Genomic DNA, 22,165 nt, shown 5'->3' with positions numbered 1-22,165 from the left:
GCAAAGTTCCCTCATTTAAGAACCACTGACCTAGGGTGAACCCTGGTTCCTCTACTAATTTTCCCATGACCTTGGACAAACAACCTTGTCCTCAAGGTCCTCTGTGCCCCCATGTCCTCATCTGTAAAATGGAAAAATAATAACATGTGAGGTTAATGTGAGGAATAAATAAGAATCCAAGAAAGCACTTGGTCCATCATGTAAGAGCTACTTTGCCCATAACCCTAGGGTGCCTTCCCTCCAAACACAAAGCTGTGCACAGAGCAGGTACACAATGAAGATCTGCTGTTGTATAGCTGTGGGGATGAATCAATTAACTATTTCAGTAATACATGAACAAAAAACTGAATGTCCTGATCTGTGCACTAGTGCATTTGCTGACTGAAGATGTTCTGGCATCCTGTCTCACCATCAAAGAGCAGTTAGGATTAAAGACTCCATGGCCAGGCTACCTGGGTTCAAGTTGAGTTCTGCCACTCAGGAGCTCTGTGACCACAGGCTGGTTATTTAACCTGCCAATGCCTTCATTTCCTTATCTGTAAAATGGGGTAATAAAAGTGCTTACCTCACAGGGCAGCGAGAGTCAAATGAATTAACACATGTGTGTACCCAGCACAGGCTGGGTCTCCATCATGCCTGCTGCAATTGCTGCTACAGCAATTAACATTAATCCTATCACGCTCTTCTTTTATAGCCCTCCAGCCACACTCCTCCGAGGGCACCAGGAACAATCCCATTTCCAAGCCTTTGCACTTGCCACTCCCTCCGCCTGGATTACTCTCCTTCCCAGACATTAGCAGCCCTCCAACCCTTACTTCGTCAAGGTCTCTCTTCATGCAGCTCTTTGGAAAGTCCTCCCCTGACCACCATAAATAAAACAGCAGCTTCACCACCCTACTCACCCTGGGTTTTTTTGCAACATAGCAATTACCCCTGCCTGGCGTTATCTATCCTGGTCAGTACAGCACAGTGCAATGCAGTGCAGTATAGTACAGATCTCTTTATTGGCTTATCTCTCCCCTGACTCACATAAATGTTCCAAGACAGCAGAGAATTTGATTGACAACTATATTCCCAGCATCTAGAACAATGCCTAGAGCATAGTACCTAATTATAATGAATGGTGAGTGATATTTTACAGAAGGAAATTCCAAAGTCCTCACATAATCCATTTCACATAACACGGAACTCATTTAAACTGGAGCCTAGAACAGTGTTTTTCACAAAAGATTTTGCTTATAGCAACTCTTGCTTTAGAACAGAATATTGTAAAGACTTCCAGATCAGTTAGATTTGAGTTTCTCAAGTCGTGACTATGGACTTCAGAGAAACAGTAACAGGAATTCCACCGAACAAGGTTCACGAGGTGAACAGCATTGGGAAATGATACAGAATCTTCTCCCACTGGAGGATGCATCATGCACAGGAGAAGCTCTAAGAAGTCCTATCGAGAAAACAGGTGTTGAACATGGGTTTGCTGAACTTATTTCACCAGAGACCCCATCCATTAACATATGCATCACAAAGCACAATTGGGTAAACAGTGATCTAGTTGAAGTCTTTCCATTTACAGACACAGACAGAAAATGAGGCCCAGAAAGGTTAATTGACTCACTCAAGGTCATGCGACGATCTCCTGAATCCTAGAGCTGGGTGCTTTTCACTGCCCCTAATGTTGCCTAATGGTTCGCTTAGCTATCCATTCACAGGAGGTCAGAAACTGAACACGGACCTCAGATTCCAGTATCATTTTGACTAAATTATATATAAAAATTGATGTACTGAATAGGATTTGCTTTCAATCTCACTGTTCCAGAAATAGTCATTCATTCAACAAATATTTATTAAGCACTATGTTCCAGGAACTGCACATTTTGCAGTGATCAAGATATGGCTGCACAGAAGACTGACAATAAAATTAGCCTTAAAGAGATCAAAATTGATTGAACTGTCCTTGATAAAACGGCTTCAAAGCAGGGACTTGCAAGAAATTGCATATTCACATTTCATTTGCTTCCATTAATAGTGCTCACATTTAGATCTGATGGTAATAATATGCTCTCAACTGGTGTGGGTCTGGAATGAAACACTCCCCTTGGCTGTGCACACTGCAGAGAGGAAAAACAAAATGATTGGAGTCAGCCGGGCTTTTCTATCGAGCACCTCGACCTACAGATTTTCCAATTTCAAGTTCATTCACATTTCATCTCTGGCTTCTACATTTTACTTAAAAAGCATTTCCCTATTTGCTATTGTCCACTAAGGAAAATGCCTATTTAAAAATAGGGTTTCTTTTTTAAAGCATCTTGATTCACACATTTCAAAGCTCTTCAGAAAACACGATTTCTCAAAAGCCATGTCATTCTAAAACATGCTACAGTTGTCAGATGGAGAAAGATTCAATATATTATTCTACATGATCTTTTCAATGAACTGATCGCATCTGTCTAGGAGTAAGGAGAGTTGTCTTATGTTACTTCAAAAAAGATTTCATATGAGAAAAAAAACATCTGGTCTTGAGAAGATCTAATGCCATGCCATTGAAGCCAGGTTTCAGCACAGACCCAACATGGGTATAAGTAATAAAAAGAAACCTGAGAAAACAGAAGCTCCTCAAGGTCCTTTGCCCTGGTGTATCTTTAAGGCCAAACTGTACAGAGATTAAGCATGTACTTCCAGACCCAGCAGATATCTTCTTTGCATTTTAAGGATGCACTCATCGTTTCTTCAGAAGCAATCCTGAAACCCAATGTAGCAAAGCAAAGATAGTCACCCCATAATACAAATAATCTGCGTTTATTAGACACCAGAATAAATCAGGGAGTCTTCTTAAGCTATGGTAAAGAGGCCCCCACCAGCACAGAGAGAAGAAATGACATAAGCACAAAGCCACGGGAATCCAGACCCAGGAAAGCTGTGCTCCCACCGCATCACTGCACACACACAACCTGCTGTTTAAAAATCAATTCAAACACAAACAAGTGACTGAACAAGCCATTTGTTTAAAAAGGGAGGGGAGAGCATATTTTTTAAGGACCAAGTATCTTTTTTTTTTTTTTTTTTTTTTTTTTTTTTAAGGACCCAGCACCATACTCTCTTCTCTCATAGGATCGTTGGTCCATCTCTGGTAGGCTGGGTACATTTGACTGAGTTTATTGCAACTGCTTCTGCCAATTCTTTGAACTGGTTTCTAAGCACACGAGCTACTACACAGAAATACATGATAAAGGGAGCAGCACTGGAAAGGCATGTATTTGCGTGTGTGTGCGTGCTTGTCAATGTCTATGCGGTTATGCAGATCCATGAGGGGGTTTCTTAATGCAGTTTAATGGAATCCATTCGGGGTGAAAGGTGTTATTTTGTCTAAAGAAATCTCCCCCTCGCAGTCCAGCTCCCAGACAGACTCAGCAACAGGGTCACCATCTGGGGACGTCTGATAGATCTGGGACATGCGATCGAAAGGACCCTCCTCCTCGTCGTTGTCCACCTCCCGGTTGCCGGGGGTAACGGCGTTGGGCATCATGTGGATGTAGGCAGCTGCGATTTCCTTGTGGAAGACGATGTCTTGATTGTAGGAGATGAGCTCATTGCTGATGTTCACCGTCTCCACCGGCGTGCGGGAGCAGAAGTGGCTGCACCCCAGCAGCTGGGCAAACACCTTCCGAAAGTCGGCGTTGAAGGCATAGATGACGGGGTTGAGTGAGGAGTTAGCCCAGCCGAACCAGACGAAGACGTCGAAGGTGGTCTCACTGACGCAGGGGAAGCCGGCCGGAGGGCCTTCGGGGTGTCCACTGCAGAAAGGGACCATGCAGTTAAGGATGAAGAAGGGCAGCCAGCAACACACGAAGACCCCCATGATCACCGACAGGGTCTTGAGAACCTTGGTCTCCTTCTTGATGGAAGCGCGCAGGCTGGTGTCGGGCGCGCAGGCTGCGCTGCTCCGGCAGCTCTGCGCGTGCTCTGCGGCCCTCTCCAGCGAGGAAATCCTGCGGATCTGCACCTGGGCGATGCGGTAGATGCGCGTGTAGGTCACGATCATGATGGCCACGGGGATGTAGAAGCTAATGAGCGAGGAAGAGATGGCGTAGGTTCGATTCAGGCTGGAGTCACAGTTCTCTGCATTCACGTCGGGCTCCCAAAAGTCCTCCTCCCAGGGCGTCCAGTTGGCCAGGTTGTTTGGCAGGTCCAGCCCGCCCCAAGAGGCCGCCTGGTCCCTGTGCCAGTTGAACTGGACCGGAATGAAGGAGATGAGGATGGACAAGGTCCATGCCAGGCCGACCATGACCAAGGCCATGCGCTGAGTCATCTTGCGCACGTAGCGGAAGGGCCTGGAGATGGCCCAGTAGCGGTCCACGCTGATGACGCACAGGTTCAGGATGGAGGCGGTGGAGCACATGATGTCGAAGGCCACCCAGACGTCGCAGAACGCTCCAAAGGGCCAGTAACCGGCCACCTCGGCGACTGCCTTCCAGGGCATGACCAGCAGCGCCACGAAAAGGTCTGACACGGCCAGAGACACGATGAAGACGTTGGTCATCTTGGCGCGCAGGTGGCGGCTCCGCACGATGGCTGCGCACACCAGCACGTTGCCCAGCAGGGTCCAGATGATGAGTAGGGTCAGCAGGCAGGCGGTGACCACCTGTGCGGGCCCCAGTGGCGGTGCCCCCGCCGAGCCCCCCACGGCGTTCCCTTGCGCCAGCTGCTGGTATAGCGCGAACTGCCCCGGGTACGCGGTGCGGTTGCTGCCTGGCGGCAGCATTTCGGGCTGGACTGCAGGGGCGGTCTGTGCGCGGTCCCAACTTCAGCCCTGCGACCCCCAGGCAGCCCCATCGGGCACCCCGAGGATGCGCCCCCTCAGCCAAGGGACCCTCGAGCCCCAGAGGGCGCTCACCATGAGCTGCGCCGGGCTCCTGAGCACGCGGGGACTTCTCTTGCCTCCTGAAGCGCCTCTGGCTCCATGGCCGTGGTGCGCCCCTTCAGTCTCTGCGATGGGGACAGGAAGCGGCTGGTGCTCGCTGACAGCCAGGGCTGTTCTCCGGAGTCTGCAGCGCGCCGGACGGCAGCGGCAGCGGCTGTGTCTGGTTCGGAGCGAGAGAAGAAAGCAAGCCGCCACTGAGGGGCTGGGGCAGGCAGTCGCTGGCGCCGGGCTGGCACTGAGGCTCTGCCGCGGTCCCTGGCCGCTCCCAGGCCCCGCGTCCCGCCCCCCGCGCCTCCGCGCTCTACTCCCGCCCCACCTGTGCCTTGGCGCCCTCGCTCACCGCCCTCAGCGCGCCAGAGTGTAGGGGCGATCCCGCAGGTCCGAGGGGCGCCCCAGCGCCAGACCCTAGTCCCCGGGCCGGGGAAAATTCTCTCCGGGAAAACCGAATGGTGCTTGGTGCATCCCTGGAGCCTTAGCCCTGGCCACGCTTGGGGAACAAGAGGTGGGGTAAGGATGAGGACGCGAGGGCTTCCGGAGGGGGAAAGAGCATTTGAAGGGTAAGCGGGGCAGCTTGGATTACCCACAGACCCGAGTCCCAATCCGGACTTTATTCCTGGCTCTGCGACTTTAAGGGCCCTACATAACTTTACCCGGCCTTGGTTTCCTTCTCCACAGCGTGGGATAATGATTCCTACTCCTGGGACAGTGTCAGAACTCAGGGAAGCCGTCTAGGATGAGGTGTCCAGTAGACAGTGTCTCCTAGGAACAGGCTCCCGCTTCCCCCAGCCCCTCTCTCAACACCCTGAGGCTGGGGCTTCACCTGACCTCTTGGGAGATTGTCCTTTTCCCCACCACCGCCCCCAGTCCTTGAGCGATTTTTCCTTTGGGGAATAATTCGGAATGAACTCAGAAGACAAGACGAGGAAGAGAGCCCCCCGCCCCCATAGAGTTGGAGGCCTCTTCTTTGCAGGGCACTTTTACAGTCTTTCTCTTTTTCAACCTTGAGAGGGATGGATAAATACCTCAGTGTTTAACAGAAAAGGAACTGACGGGGCCCAAAACCCAAACTGAAAAAAAAGAATGATGGAAAACAATAAAGAGGGAAAACAGTGTTCCTGAGCTCTGAGTGCACCTCCCAGCTGACAAGTTGCATTTGTGAAGTGTTTCGGCCTCTACTGGCGTTAAGCTCAGCTGAAGGCAGCTGGGAGAGAAAGGGATGTGACAGCAGCCAGCTGCATAGCTCCGGCTGCGACCTGCTGGCCCAGACACCTGCAGCATGGTGAGGTCTAGAAACAGACTGGACTTTCTCCTCCCTTCCTAGTCTCCCCTTCCACCAAACGCACCTGTACCCTGGACCAACATCTGCAAGTGGCCCACCTTCTCAGACTTAAGCTGCTCAGCCTACACAGTCCCTTCCCCCAACCTCCTTCCCCCTCAGTGCTTTTTGCCGCTGGAGAGGGCAAGACCATCTGTCCAGGTGCCTAAACCTGAAACTGAAGGGCCATCCTCACCTCTGGTCTCTCCTCATCTTCTGGGAGCTGGACCACTCCTCCGGCCATGGACATCCCTGTCCAGAATTGTGCCTCCTCCATCCTGTTTGATGGTGGCACTTTCCTGGCCTCCAGTCTCTGCCCTGACCCTCTGTCTTCCCAGCAGGCAGTGATCTTTCCTGAATGTGACTATGTTCATGTCACTCCCCTGATGAAACACCGTCAGTGTGTTTCATGATCAGCTTCCTGTGGCCCCTGTTCCTGGCCGGGCATGCAAGGTCTTTTCCTCATATTGCCCTTGTCTTTGTCCACAGCTCCTGCTTCTTCTCCTTTCACTACTCCGAATACAGCCTGGATTCAAGCTGCCGCCACCACCACCGCCACCAAAAAAGAACACCCATTGTAAACGGTCATGTGGTATTTCCTCAACCTGGAATGACCTTCCCCTATCTTCTTCTCCTGGAGAACACCAAGTCATGATGTCAGACAAGAGCTTGGATTTTGGAGACATGGGTTTGAATTCCAGTCATTCATTCTTTTATTCAGCAAATATTTAACAAGTACTGACATGTCCCATATGTTGTTTTACCCACTGGTTATACAATGGGAGGGAGAGAGAGAGAGAGAGAGAGAGAGAGATGCTATTCTAAAAGCTTGAAGTCTAGGCTGTGCACGGTGGCTCACGCCTGTAATCCCAGCACTTTGGGAGGCCGAGGTAGGTGGATCGTGAGGTCAGGAGATTGAGACCATCCTGGCTAACATGGTGAAACTCCCTCTCTACTAAAAATACAAAAAATTAGCTGAGCATGGTGGCGGGCACCTGTAGTCCCAGCTACTTGGGAGGCTGAGGCAGGAGAATGGCGTGAACCCAGGAGGCGGAGCTTGCAGTGAGCCGAGATCACACCACCACACTCCAGCCTGGGTGACAGAGCCAGACTCCGTCTCAAAAAAAAAAAATGTTTAAAGTCTAGATAGACTTTAACCCAGGAATAATCCAAAGAAATACACAATTACAAATGTGAAAAGGGCTGTGAAGGGAAAGTTCACAGCCTTATCTAAGTGTACAGCAGTTGGGGAGGTTGGCCAAGGCAAGATGTTTAGGGAAGGCTTTCTGGGGAAATTTCTCTTTGGGTTGAATCACAGTTAAGTAGGCAAAGGGGAAGACAGAGGGAAGGGAAGTATGGCAGGCAGGAAGAATAGGCACTTACTAGCTTTGGTATATTGGGCAGGTCACTTGATCTCTCTGAGCTTCAGTTCTCTCATCTGGGAAGTGAGTTAATAATAGTCGTTTAGAAAGTGTGATGAGACCAGCCAGGTGTGGTGGCTCATGCCTGTAATCCCAGCACTGTGGGAGGGTGAGGCAGGTAGATCATGAAGTCAGGAGATCGAGACCATCCTGACCAACATGGTGAAACCCCATCTCTACTAAAAATACAAAACTTACCTAGGCATGGTGGTGTGCGGGAGGCAGAGGTTGCAGTGAGCCAAGATCGCACCACTGCACTCCAGCCTGGGTGACAGAGCGAGACTCCATTACAAAAAGAAGAAAAGAAAGAAAGAAAAAAAAAAGAAACTGTGATGAGACCAAAACAATTAATGCATGAGTGTTCTGAACCTCCTTTCTCCCTCTGCTCTATCTGTGCAGTTTCTTGACCTGGGCGGCGCTCCAAAGAGGATTCTAGCTTGGCCTTTGTGATAGAGAATGGATACATTATTAGACCTGAAAAGCCGGAGGAGGGAGGAATGGTCCCAAAAGGAAGAAACTGTGCTTGTCTTCCCAATAAAGTGCCGAGAAGTGGGGAGAGGTATTGAAAGCTGTGGGTGGAGTTTTGCAGGGAAGATTGTGTGAAAGAGGTGAGGGAACTACGATCTGGGGGAATATGGATAGGACAGTAAAAGGGAATTCTAGAGAACAATCCCTACTGACTTCACACAACTTAAGAAATGCAAGTAAAGGGCCGGGTGCAGTGGCCCACACCTGTAATCCCAGTACTTTGGGAGGCTGAGGCAGGTGGATCACTTGAAGTCAGGAGTTCAAGAAGAGCCTGGCCAACATGGTGAAACCCCGTCTCTACTAAAAATGCAAAAATTAGCCAGTCATGGTGGGATGTGTCTGTAATCCCAGCTACAGAAAGAGAGAGAGGTGGCTGAGGCAGGAGAATTACTCAAACCCAGGAGTTGGAGGTTGCAGTGAGCCGAGATCGCACCACTGCACTCCAGTCTGCTGGACAACAGAGCAAGACTCGGGGGAGCGGGGGAGAAGGAAAGAAGGAAGGAAGGAAGGAAGGAAGGAAGGAAGGAAGGAAGGAAGGAAGGAAGGAAAGAAAATAGAAATAGAAATGCAAGTAAAAAATTTCAGTTTGAAAATTGCCTTTTGTCTACTGAACGTGAGACTGCTTGGAGACTGGGCAACATGGATTTTTATAAGTTGTACAAAGCACTTAGCAATGTTTGAACCTCTCCATCCTGCAAAGCCAGCTCAATCAGTTCTCCAGAAAGACTTACTGAGTCCTCTGCACTGAACAGGTGTCCTGTGTTCCAGGAGAGCCCTGGGCTGGCTCCTAGTGCAGCCGTTATGACCCTGGACTACACCATCTTTCACATCACCGCCTGGCCCTCTAGAATCTCAGCCTCTTAAATCAAGAAATTGTGTCTTGTTCATGTCTGAATTCCCCAAGCGAACACAGTGAGTGGGTGCTTGACAAATCTTTGTTGGTAATGAGCAAAAAGGGGATTCTGTGCCCAACACCATGAAATCAATGCACAGAAGTTTCAATCAACCAAGAAAGGTGCACAGACGCTGGCCACACACACTGACATTTGTTTTCAGATGTTCCAGTCCCCCTGACTTTCACCAATCCATTCATTCATTCCACAAGCATTTTTGATGGGGTGGAAGCAAGACAATATATGGTGTGTAAGTGACAGATAGGGTGGGTTTGTATAATGAGTATAGAAAAACTTCTAGCAGAAGATGATAAAGTATATCAAGAAAGGGCTCTCTTCAAGATCACACCACTGCACTCCAGCCTCGGTAACAGAGGGAGATTCCATCTAAAAAAAAAAAAAAAAAAAGAAACAGAGACGGGGGCAAGGGAGCTCTTTTTTTCTAATTAGCACAAGATTGCCATTTCAGCTAGGGATTCTGCTGCAACCATCTCCCAGACCCTATTCTAGGGCCCGGGGACAGAAACAGAATTAAAAACATATTCCTTGTCTTTCTTGGGCTTATATTATTGAGGAGAGAGAAATAAACAATTTCAAAATAAACAATGTCATACAGTGCTAAATGCTATAAATAAAATCAAACAGAATAACGAAAGAGGGAGTAGCTGGATTGAAGGGAAAAGCTGCTTCACAATGAGTTGTCAAGGAAGGTTCTTTGTAATCAGAAAGGTGAGAAGGATGTAGTCAGGCAAATATCAGGAGTAAATTATTCTTGGAGGAAAGTAAGCCCATGTAAAGGCCCTGGGGCAGAATGAGCTTATTTGATAAAGAGGTAAAAGGGTCGGGATATCTGTAGCAATAGTGGCCAAGGGAGGGAGAGGTATGAGACAGAGGAGGTGAGACCTGTTGCCATGGTGAGGGCATGAGGATTTGTTCTAAGTTCCAGATACCTGGAATTAATGTCCTCTGAACTGGACAATAACTACGAGCCTTCATATCTCAATGCTACAGTCTTTAAGCCCCTGTTATAAGAACTCAGAGGCTTCAGGGATGACAGGAAACACCAGAACACTATGGTGGAGCATATCTAGTTGCCTTCTCCCAACTCAGACCCTTTGACTGTACAAAGACACAGGTTTCAAGGCTGAGATCCACAAAACTCTAGCAAATACTGCACAGACACCAACCAATGACAGCAGGTGCTGCCTGTCACCCTGGAGCACCAGGCAGCATTTCAAAGCACTCTTGCTGTGCCGGCCTCTGATTGCTGGTTATAGGGAGGTCTGGGGTAGTCCCAAAAGCTGGGATGCCCAAGGTAGCTGGGGTCAGTCAGGAGGCTCAGGGCAGTGGCAGGAAAGTATTTTCCTCCCTGGTAGAGCAACAGTGGGGTATCCAGGCTGAATATCAGTGGCGAGAAGGACGATCGCACAGCACCAAGACCTGCGGAACAAACTTTGTTGGAGCTGAATCCAGAAAAACAATCTTCTTCTAAGCCACTCTCCTGCCCCTCATTTAATTATTGTGCTTTTGAGTGTACTTGGACTACTCTGAAACATTCAGAACTCTGTCAAAAAAAAAAAAGAAAGACTTCTTTCCTCAGCACCTCTCTGACTTGGGCATCAGTCTTGGCTTCCTGTCTACTTGCTTTCACTTGCTGTTTGTGGCAGAGATGGCCCCCAGCAGATCCCTTCCCTCGGGTTCCCTTGCTGTCAAGTGGAGGCTAGGGAGCGAGATTATGGCCAATAGAATGTGAGCGGAAGTGATGTGAACCACAGATCTGAGCCTTAGGAACATCCCACAGGACCCTGAGCTCTTCCCCCAGCTGCTGCAGTAGCCTTGGAAGCCACGTGTGTTCTAGAAGTGTAGCTACAGATGGAGAAGGCCCATGTGCTAGCTAGTCTCCAAAGATGGTGTATTAGGCCATTCTTGCATTGCTATAAAGAAATATCTGAGACAAGGTAATTTATAAAGAAAAGAGTTTGAATTGGCTCATGGTTTTGCGGGCTTTACAAGAAGCATGGTGCTGGCATCTGCTTGGCTTCTAAGGAGGCCTCAGGAAGCTTACAATCATGAGCAGGCACATCACGTGGCCAAAACAGGAACAAGCAAGAGAGAGTCGGTGGGTGTGGGGAGGGACATGCCACACACTTTTAAATAACCAGATCTCACAAGAACTCACTATCTCGAAGACAGCACCAAGCCATGGGGGATCTACCGCCGTGGTCAAAACAACTCCCACCAGGCCCCAACTCCAGCACTGGAGATTGCAATTTAACATGAAATCTGGGTGGAGGTAAATATCCAAATTATATCAGAGGGCCTTCCCTGGAAGCAGACCTCCTGGTTTCCAGGTCCCCTTTCTTGCTGCTTCTGGGCTGGTCTCCTGGGAAGCCAAGACTGCAGTGGCTCTGATGCTGCATGGGGGCTGAGGCTCAGCCATGAGGAGGCTCGCAGCTGCCACTTTGGTCTTTTGGAAACTTTGCTCATGAAAGTCTCCCCGTTGGGCCCCAGCCACCATGCTGTGAGAAGTGAGGGTCATGTGGAAACGTCACATGGAGGTTTTCTGGTCTAGAGCACAACTGAGCTCCCAGAAACAGCCAGCATCAATGGCTGGCCATGTGAGCCAGCTGGCATGGACATTCCAGACCAGTCTGTCCTTCTGTCACCTTAGCTACAGGGAAGGCCCATCACCCCAGAAGTGCCCGTCATTATGCTGAATTCTCTGGCCTCAGTGGTCCACCGAGGTGTGCAAGCATGTCTCACAAGGGTCAGATGGAGTTCTGGCCTAGATTGATGTGTAGATGCTGGAGAGAGAAGCTGGGTTTCTTTCGGCTGGGTGGCTCTGCTGGGATGTGGTGGGCCTTGGGTTTCCAGGTGGTCATTTTCCTTATTTGCAGAAGGAATGAGGCCCATATAGAGAATAGAGCAAATTAAAGGGAGAGAAAGAGAAAGAAGTAGGGAGAGAGGAAGATAGAGAAAAAGAAGGAAAAAGAAGAACAGAGGGAAGGAGAGGAAAGAAAAAGAGAAGAAAAATGAGAAGGAGGAGAGGAAGAGGAGAGAGAGAGAGAAAATGATTTCTTTGGACCTCAAAATTCAGGCATACCATGGTCTTTGCAGTTACAAACGTCAATAAGTCACCCTTTAGCTGAAACATGTCTAAGTGGAGTTTCAGTTGTTACAACTGACAAAGTCCTGCCTAGCACAAGGAATAAACAATGTTCAGCAGTGGCATGAGAACAAGGGACAGCCTGTTTGGTGGGCAGCATGGCAAATGGCTGTCCAGAAAATATGACATTTGGGCTGGAGGGCAAAGTGGAATTCACCAGCATCCAGGGTGGAAGCACGACCGTAACAGAGGGAACATCACAGGCAAAGGCTCAGAGGCAGGAAGCTTTACGTGTGAAAGGATACATTTTTAGAACACTAAACATTCTCCCTGCTTTCCAAAACACTGAGTTTCTCATCATTTTTTGGCCAGGTGTGGTGGCTCACGCCTTTAATCCCAGCACTTTAGGGGCCGAGGTGGGTAGATCACCTGAGGTCAGGAGCTCAAGACCAGCCTGACCAACATGGCAAAACCCCATCTCTACTAAAAATACAAAAATTAGCTGGGTGAGGTGGCAGACACCTGTAATCCCAGCTACTCAGGAGGCTGAGGGAGAAGAATCGCTTGAACCAGGAGGCAGAGATTCCAGTGAGGCGAGATCGCACCACTGCACTCCAGCCTGGGAGACGAGACAGAGCAAGACTATCTTAAAAAAAAAAAAAAAAAAAAAAAAAAAGACTGAGTTTCTCATTATTTTTTGAAACTGAGAGTTTTCTGTGTATCAATAAGACCTTATGATGCAAAATATAATATAATGTGCAGCTAGGTCTCCACAGCCTTCAGTCTTTCCCTGGAAGGGCTCCATGAGCTGCTTGTCTGCTGGGTATGGTGGTTTTGAGTAAGTAGTGGGTGTCCTCTGTTACCTAGGCTCTTTCCCACAAAGAGTTGAGCAGAATTAAAAGCTACTGGAAACCAAGATCTCTCTCTGACATTGACTTGTCAGAGCTCAGCCTCATCAGCACAGGCTCTAATCAACTAAGCAGCTAATAAACTCCTGCCTCATTTCATCCAGCCAGAGCCCTGATCTCAAGGGATGATAGTGAGGAAACGATCCTTTCACATGCCTGGCTCCTGCAAAATTGTGCTAAGAGGATTTTCCTCAAACATTTTAGCACAGAGCAAGTTTTCCTAATCCAGTTAGCAAATATTCTTCTATTTGAACTCATTGACCCTCCTTCTTCTGAAGATGTATTTTAAATTGGATTTGCTTCACTGACACAAATGGAAAACTTGATAAGAAAATCGGTGGGGTTTTGCTGCACCCACTGCTGATATCAAAAGACTCAACTCTGTATTACAGCAATGAAAGCTCTGTTCTGTGGCTACAGGATACACGCTGAGCTCCCAGCCACCAGCCCTGCCAATGTGCTCAGCTTGGCACAGGGCAGGGAATAGGGTAGAGGGGAGGGGATGGGGAGGGGCAGGTGGAAAGGCCCAGGTGATGAGCCAGCCACATCACCTCAACCACAGGACCCCTGATGGTGGCCCTAGAGCCTCCTCTTGAAATCCAAAGCTCAGTCCCTCTTCCCAGTTCAGGAGCAAGGAGGTTTCTGGCAGATTAAAATGGCTAACTCAGGAGCTTGCCACCTTTGAAAGGCAGCACTGTGTAGACAGAGGCAGAAGGATGGGCTTACGAGACAGTCCTGGGTTCAAATCCTTCTCTGACTTACCAGCTCTGGAACCTTAAGCAAGTGACGTAACCTCTCTAAGCCTCAGTTGCCTCATCTTTAAAATGGCATCCCTAATGCTTACTATGAAGAGATATCATGGGTAAATGAGATGCTGTACTTACAAAAGTGCAAGTCCCTGTATTGGTCAAGTTTTTTTTACAGCAATGCTACATAACACACAGCCCCAGGGTCTCAGCAGCTTAAAACAAGTGTTTATTTCTTGTTAATAATTTGCAGTCAGCTGGGAAGCCTTGCCTCAGACTGGGGGCCAGGCTCTGTTTGCTTCTGTGTGTCTCATTCAGAGGCCGGTGGTTCCCTGGAGCTTGCTTTTCTCATTGTGCAGGGGTGGGGTCAATGCGGCCACCCAACACCACATTCAGTTAGAACCTCCAGTCAGACCAGGCATGCACTAACTCTGCTCATGTATCTCTAGCCAAAGCTGGTCATGTGCACAGCAAGAAATCTGCTCTGTCCTGTCCACAGGGAAGTCGCAGGAATGTGGAAAGGCCAGGAAGGATTGTGAGCCAATAATACATCTTGACAATCCACAATAGATGGAAGCTATTATTGATTCATTATCTCAAAATGGCTCCACCAGCCAACCCCTTCTATCCATCCCCAGTGCCACCTCCTAATACAGGTCCTTGATGCTTTTTGCTTGCATGGCTGCCAGAGCTGTTGGGCAGGTCTCTCAGTGCTGATGTCTTCACCCCCACTCCTATCTCCTCCATCCAACATTCTACCACCAAGGCAATCCTCCTAAAACACAACCACAGTGTTCTTCATACTCCCTATGATTCCCTGCAACCCACATTATTAATCATTAACCCAATTAATAAAAATTAATGCACTAATTCCCAGCTCCTCAGTGTGGCCCTTCACAATCTGCTTGTCCAGCCTCATCTCTTGCGTCCCCAGCTTTCCCCAGCAGACCCCTCTCCCACCCATTCCAATGCTGTCCTCTTCTCCCAGCCTAGTTCTTTCAGGCCCTGTGCCTTTGCACTTGCCCCTGTCTGAAATGTCCTTCCCACTTCTTCTTGAAGGGGGTGAGTGCCCACTCACATTTCAAACCCCACACCAATGCACACCAGGATCTCCTCAAGACTCCAGGGTAGTAACCACCCTCTGTATTTCTGCAGCACACTGCACCTGCCTCTAGCACAGCTCGACAGCCCACTGAAGTGAATGATCTGTTCGCTCGGTGCTGACTTACCTTTCTTTCCCAGCTGCAAACCACTCAAGGTGAAGTCATCTTAGCCTCTTGGAGTCAGCCTGACTGGGATGAACCCATTGATATGTATTGCATAGATGAACATATCATGACAGTAGTGATGAGGGATCTCCAGCTATCTGTGCACTCTCTATGCTTCCCAGACTCTTTGGCAGTTGTGTTGGGTACTGGCTGAGTTCTGGAAAACAGGAATGTGAGGAGAGTGCTGCAGATCTCCTTGTCAGGAGCACCTAAGAACTGGCATGACTCTACACCCTCTCTCCTTCTGCAGTGACCTCATGTCAAGAAGGCAGACCTGCAGAAATGAATGTGCCTGGATACCTGAGTCACCAGGTGGAGGAAACTCCCATTGACCTGCATCACACTCCAGATATGAAACCCTTCTTTTTCTGCACCGTCACTGAGGTTAGGGATTATTACTCACTGCAGCTTAGCCTAGCATTAAGTTGCTTGACTAATATAAGTTTCAATAAATGTTGCTCCATTTCCCATGGCTTCTGACTGAATGCTTTGCAATATCCACAAACCATCCAGATTGTGGTTTATAAATACCACCCTTCACTAAAAGGACTCAGAGCTCCTTGGAGAAGTGGCTGATGCTAACACTGGGGTAGGGAAGTACAAGGTGAGCCCAGAGTGCTGTGTGGTTCCAGAAAGCAAGGAAGCATTTAAAAAATGGCAGGGACATGTCAAAGCACACATCAATCAACTTGAAGGGGCTTCCATTGGCCAAATCTGGGATGATGTGAGCATCCAAATTAATAATGATAATGGTAGATTATAGTCTATTGAATAAAATGAGAACCTATAGCTATAGAAAGAAAGAAAAGGGAAGGAAGAAAAGAGAGAGGGAGGGAGGGAGGGAGGGAGGGAAGAAGGAAGAAGACTTTCTTACAGTAGAATGCCAGTGAATAAATACAGAGGGAATAATAGAAAACTCCATTTGCATGATCATAATAGTTTATTCAAGGAAGAATCATCACTGAGTGAAAATTTAAAAAGGTAAAGTATATTTTCATTGTCTCATAGCACTTCCACTCATATGGTTTATTAATTGCAAAGAGAAAAAGTGGTAACTTAACAGTAGAGAAACCCGGCAGGTCCTCCCTTAATGAGCTGAACAAAGTTAACATCACCAGGAATAGGACAAATAGGTGCCAAGTGTCTCTTGATGTGATACACTGAGAACACAGCATCGCTTCTGTAGCATTCCAGTCCCCGGAGGAAACATCGGACAAACACAGATGGAGGGACCTTCAAGGACTGACCTGAACTATTCATCGGTGTCAACTCCATGATAGACAAAAAGAGGTAGAGGAACTGTTCCAGATTAAAGTAGACTAAAAAGTTATGACAGCTGGATCAGGGGAAACATGCCTTAAAGGGCATTATTGAGACTGTTGGCAAAATTTTAAGTGAACTGTATATTAGACAATTATCAAGGACTAGATGATTGTATGGCATCAACCTCAAATTCCCTGAACTTCAGCACTAGACTCTTCTTGTTCTAAGGGAATATGTTCTGAAATGTTTAAGGGAGAGGAGAAGGATGCCTGCAACTGAATTTCAAATGGTTCAGGGAAAGATAATAGAGTAGAATAGACTCTATAGATGGAGAAAGTAAATGTGGCAAATAACAATTGGTGAATGTGGGTGAAGGGCATGAAAGTTCTTTGCCTTACAATTAATTCTTCTATAAGTCTGAAATTATTTGAAAATAAGGGAAATGCTTTCAGCTGTGAATAACAGAAAGCCTGACTACTTGTGGCTTTTGCAATAAAGATATTTAGTTATCTAACATAACAGGATTTAAGAGGAAGAAGGCAAGGGCTTGGAAAGGCTCAGTGATGTAGCTGAGGCCCCAGATTCCTTTTATCTTTTTGTCCAAAGGCTCCACCTTCCTGAATATTACTGCTTTATACCCTTGGAGACTCATGGTCACAGGATGGCTGTTATAGCTCCAGCCATCATGACCAAGTTCAGACTCCAGGAGCAAGATGGAGGAAGCTATGTCAAGGGGGGCTTTTCTTGATGTGTCTCTCGTCTTTAACCAGTGAAGAAAATCTTCTTAGAAGGACACAGCAGACTTCTCCTTATGTCTCATTATCCAAAAGTGGACCACAGGACAGTCCCTACTGTAAACTCTTTCAAGTATCAGGCAAAAAGGAACAAAAGGCCCCAGCCTGGCTTAAACCAACCATGAGTCATCACCTGACACTGGACATTTTGTTTCTCCGGGCAAAATCAGGATTTTCTGTTAGCAAGCAAAGGAACTGCTCATGGGTAAGAAATTAACAGTGTGTGCCAAAATTCATGTTTGCCACCAAGCATCTCCTCAGGCTGACGCTGTGCCAAACAAGGGATTATAGAGATGAAGACGCAGCTTCCATCCCCGAAATCTCACAGTCCATTCTCTCAGGGCAATCCCGGTAACCTCCTCATCACAATTATCCATCCAGACCATGGAAGTCCCTTTACTCCCCAAATAGGAAGGAGTGGCAGGAAAAAGTGACCTCATCAAGCTGACTTGAGTTTTTCCAAAAGCAAATAAATAAATAAATAACTTTTTAACCTGCACAGCCAAATATCAAATAAATACATGTATGTTTTTGCAGGAGTTGGGGGGTGTGTTTTTGGTTGTTGTTGTTGTTTTTTTTTTCCGGAGCTTCCTGTCGTATTGAAACTATCTCCCACTTCCTCCTTTTTGTCTCAAAAGATCTTAAGCATTGGGCCAGACACAGTGGCTCCTGCCTGTAATCCCAGTACTTTGGGAGGCCGAGGTGGGCAGATTACTTTAGCCCAGGAGTTCGAGACGAGTTTGGGCAACGTAACAATAGCCCATCTCTAAAAAAAAGAATACAAAAATTAGCCAGGCATAGAGGTGAATGCATGTAGTCCTAGCTACCTGGGAGGCTGAGGTGGGAGGATCACTTGAGCCCCAGAGGTCGAGGCTGCAGTGAACCGTGATCATCACATCTGGGCAACAGAGCAAGACCCTGTCTTAAAAAAAAAAAAAAAATCTAAGCATCCTTTCTTTTTAGTTCATTTGAGGATAATGATTGAGCTCCTCTTCTACCATCACTAGGGATACAGAGGGGGAGCAAACAGACGTTGTTCCTTCCTCTTGAGGCTCACAGTTAATTGGTAAAGAGGGACCACTATTCAGAAAGTCCCACACATCATTGTATGATCAAAAGCTATGACAGATGCAAGGAAGGAAAGCTAGATGGTGTTGTGAGGCTTCATGGCAGGGACACTAAACCTGGTCTAGAGGTGAGGGAAGACTTCCCTGAGGCACTGGCTTGAATGGAGAGCTGAAGGAGGAGTAAGAATTCACTAGAAGAAAGAAGAGGAAGCAGCAAGTGCAAGGTCCTGCTGCAGCAGGAGGGAGCATGGCATGTTCAAGAAACACAAGAAGCCGGCAATGTGGATTACAGAGGAAGAGTGCAGCACGAGGGCAGTGGCTTGAGATGAGGCCAGAGAGGAGGGCATGCAGGACCAAGGGGACCAAGGCAAGGATTTTGGTGTCCATCAAATTGGAGGGTGCTGAGCAGGGGAGGGGTAACCATGTAATTGCCTTTCTCAAATGCCCCTCTTGCCATAGCAAGGACAGACTGGTAGAAGCAAGGGATGAACTGGAGAGATGAGTGAGGAAGCTGCTCCAGAAGACCCATCAAGAGATGATGGTGACAGAGAATTGAGTGGTAGGAATGATGATGGGAAGAGATGAGTGGAATCCAAGTATTTGTGGGTAGAAGTGGCAGGTGTGGCTACTGAAGGGAGATGGGGCTGTAGGGCTGTGAAGGTGTGAGTCCTTTACTTATCCATCTGAAGGGTCATGGCTGACACTCCTATAGCAAAAGACACATTAACAAGAGAAAAGCAGAGCAAATTTATTTAATCCAAGTTTTATGTGACATGGGAGGCTTCAGAAATGACAACCCAAAGGCCGAGGGAAAACTGTTGATTTTTATGCATAGGTTAGATGAAGAATGGACAGCCGGATAGAAATGTGATTGAACAAATGGGTATGACCTACTGGGAACAGACTAAAAGGGGACCCAGCAAAACTGTCTGCTCAGATTTTTCTCAGCCTCTCTGTGTAGGCTTCCTTCCTCCCAGGTATGGGGCAGGACCCCTACTGAAATGAGAGTTTTCAAAGGAGAAGGAGAAGATGACAGTGACCTTTCTAGGTTTTATGGTTTGCTTTAGCAGGAGGGTTTCTAGGTTCTATGACCCATCTTGAGGAAGATAAATTCTGGTTTCTGTGACTCACTTTGGAGGATGAAGGCAAGCAGAAGAGAGGGTGTGAGGAGAAGGTTGGAAAGACCTGGCTTCTGAGTTCCTTCCAATGTCCTTCAGTTCAAAATACTCAGGCTGAGGCACCATGCTTTGGGGTGTCATGTTCTGAGCCCCAACAGCATAACGGCAGCGTCAAGACAGCCTTTGCAGCCCAGCTTGCATAATGGACAGACACTGGTGCAATCCATGGGGTTGGAAATATGGAGAGATAACTGGCTGATGATGCCGGGAGCCTTGAGTTCAGTGTTGGACACATTGAGTGTAAAGTGCCTTTGAGACACCCAAGTAGGCTGTTGGAAATAACCAGCCTGGAGCTGAGAGGTCAGGTTGAAAAGCAGTGTCCGGATGGCAGGTGGGCCCTTGGCCATGAATTAGACCACCAAGGAGAGCAAAGTGAGAAGTCAAGAGGACCTAGTAGGGCCCCTGAAAACTCCAAATGGCCAAGAATAGGCAAAGAGCTACAAACAATCCTGAGAGGGGGCCGAGGGCAGAGCCACCTGGAGGGAATGTTCATCGAAGTCACACCCTTCCCCTGCATCCGCCCCTCACTCTGCAGATGGGAGCTCAAGAAGCCAAGGGGCTTGCTCTGTAACCAGGTCACCCGGCTTCATCCTGGGCAAACTGAGATCACAGTCCCCGACTCTCATTTGCCCTCTTCTCTGCTTTTGGGTTTTTTTTTTTCTTTTATACTCTTTTTTGTTTTTTTCTGGGTACATAGTAGGTGCATATATATGTGAGGTACATGAGATGTTTTGATACAGACATGCACTGTGAAATAAGCACATCATGGAGAATGGCGTGTCCATCCCTGAAGCCTTTATCCTTTCTTTTTTTTTTTTGAGACGGAGTCTAGCTCTGTCGCCCAGGCTGGAGTGCAATGGCACAATCTCTGCATCTCTGCTCACTGCAAGCTCCGCCCCCTGGGTTCATGACATTCTCCTGCCTCAGCCTCCCGAGCAGCATTTTTTGTATTTTCAGTAGAGATGGAGTTTCACAGTGTTCACCAGGATGCTCTTGATCTCCTGACCTCATGATCCACCCGCCTCAGCCTCCCAAAGTGCTGGGATTACAGGCGTGAGCCACCACACCCAGCGCATTTATCCTTTCTAATACGAACAATCCAATTACACTCTTTTAGTTATTTGTAAATGTACAATTAAGTTATTATTGACTACAGTCATCCTGCTGTGTGATCAAACAGTACATCTTATTCATTCTTTCTAACATCATCCCCACCTGCCCTCAGCCCCCCACTCCTCTTCCCAGCCTCTGGTAACCACCCTTCTACTCTCTAGCTCCATGAGTTCAACCGTTTTGATTTTTAGATCCCACAAATCAGTGAGAACATGCAATGTGTGTCTTTCTGTGTCTGGCTTGTTTCACTTAACATAATGACCTCCCATTCCATCCATGCCATTTTCTGCTTTTGTACAAGGCACAAAAAGCAGGGCAATGGGACTCAATGGATTTTCCACGCTGCTCTAACACACTACTGCAAACCTGGTGGCTTCAAACAATGCCGATGTATTCTCTCATAGTTCTGGAGGTCACAAATCCAAAACGAGTCTTCCTGGACTAAAATTGAAGTGTTGCCAGGGCCCTTGGTAGAAGCCCTAGAGGAGAATCCATTCCTTGCCTCTTTGGTGGCTGCTGGCATTGTGAATTGTGGCCACATCACTCCAATCTCTGCATTCACGGTCACATCACCTTCTCTTCTGTAGTCGAATCTCCTCTGCCTCCCTCTTCACTTATAAGGACATTTTGTGATTACATTGCGTATCCATACAGATAACCCATGATAGTCTCCCCATTGCAAATCTTTGAAGTAATCTCATCCACAGAGATTACTTTGCGTATTACATTGCGTATCCATACAGATAACCCATGATAGTCTCCCCATTGCAAATCTTTGAAGTAATCTCATCCACAGAGTCTCTTCTGCCAACATCCCATTCACTAGTTCTGGAGGTTAGGACGTGGACATCTTTGGGGGTTATCATTCCCCCTTTCACAGGCTATTTGGGCTGTATACAAACCAGAGATCTGAGAATCATCTTGGCGGCCTCACTCTGTAAGCAGGGAGACGTCTGTCTGTGCTCAGCAGCAATCCCTGGAGGCAGAGACTGGAAATTACACCTGCAACCGTAGTAAGAGCTTGCCATGGGCTGGCATGGGTGCCATACCTGGAGCTGTACATGCATCCCCCACGATTCTCTCAGTGGCCCTTTGAGGTCGCTCTCTTACTGCCACCAAGGTGCAGGGTGGTGAAGGCAACTCAGAGCAGAGACCTGGCCTCGAAGCCTCATCTCCCTGGAGAACGACCAATCATCAAGAATCTGTGAACACAAGCACGAGAGGCAATCTGAGCCCTTCCCCAAAGCCTCACTGTCCATTCACTCTGGCTGGAATCCTGCCCTCCCTTCAGGGCCCAGCTTAGTGACAAGGAGCAACCACATCCTACCTCTGAGGACACAGCCCTCACGTATTTCTGCAATCCGTCTGCAGCCGATGGTCTGAATGAGCATCGTGTCATCATAGCACTTGTAAATTGTTGGAGGGGCTCCTCCACACTGAGGGAATGTGGTTGTTCAGGGAAGGGCACACTCCCCCATTTCTCCCCGAACCACACTTCTGCCATGGGACCCTGCGGACACAAGGGCCCTCCCCTTGCCCTGTTGCTTCATGTGGCTTAGTCTTGCTTAACAAACGTGCTAGGTGTGGAGGCTGAGGCCTGCGTGTAGTGTTGAGGGCAAGCAGGGACCACCTGGAAATGCTGAAAGC

The 22,165-nt window shown here is 47.9% G+C and overlaps 2 protein-coding genes across 10 annotated transcripts in view; one reads left to right on the top strand and one right to left on the bottom strand.

Annotated features, from left to right (window-relative positions):
• SLC2A9 (solute carrier family 2 member 9) overlaps positions 1-15,598 on the top strand; it is a 279,004-nt gene extending 263,406 nt beyond the window's left edge. For 6 of the 9 annotated variants that reach the window (XM_063809388.1, XM_063809384.1, XM_063809396.1 and 3 more), the window contains 2 exons: positions 6,723-6,921; positions 15,354-15,598. In XM_063809388.1, coding sequence (XP_063665458.1) covers positions 6,723-6,921; positions 15,354-15,583 — 429 coding nt within the window. In that variant the 3' untranslated portion in view covers positions 15,584-15,598. Of the gene's footprint in view, positions 1-6,722; positions 7,063-8,053; positions 8,180-15,353 lie in introns of those variants that run through there. The other 3 variants (XM_063809389.1, XM_063809387.1, XM_063809386.1) reach the window with 3 other exon arrangements.
• On the bottom strand, positions 2,781-5,155 carry DRD5 (dopamine receptor D5). The gene has a single exon (XM_528711.8). The coding sequence runs from the start codon at positions 4,757-4,759 to the stop codon at positions 3,326-3,328; it is 1,434 nt and encodes a 477-aa protein (XP_528711.2). The 5' UTR covers positions 4,760-5,155; the 3' UTR covers positions 2,781-3,325.
• Positions 15,599-22,165: the final 6,567 nt, after the last annotated feature.

Source organism: Pan troglodytes, chromosome 3 (genome assembly GCF_028858775.2).
Source record: "Pan troglodytes isolate AG18354 chromosome 3, NHGRI_mPanTro3-v2.0_pri, whole genome shotgun sequence".
Taxonomy (NCBI): domain Eukaryota; kingdom Metazoa; phylum Chordata; class Mammalia; order Primates; family Hominidae; genus Pan; species Pan troglodytes.
The sequence above is the reverse complement of the archived record's forward strand: the minus strand, read 5'-3'. Positions and strand labels throughout refer to the sequence as shown.

Excerpts from the sequence above, each read along its gene's own strand:
- DRD5 (XM_528711.8), bottom strand. The coding sequence starts at position 4,759 with ATGCTGCCGCCAGGCAGCAACCGCACCGCGTACCCGGGGCAGTTCGCG.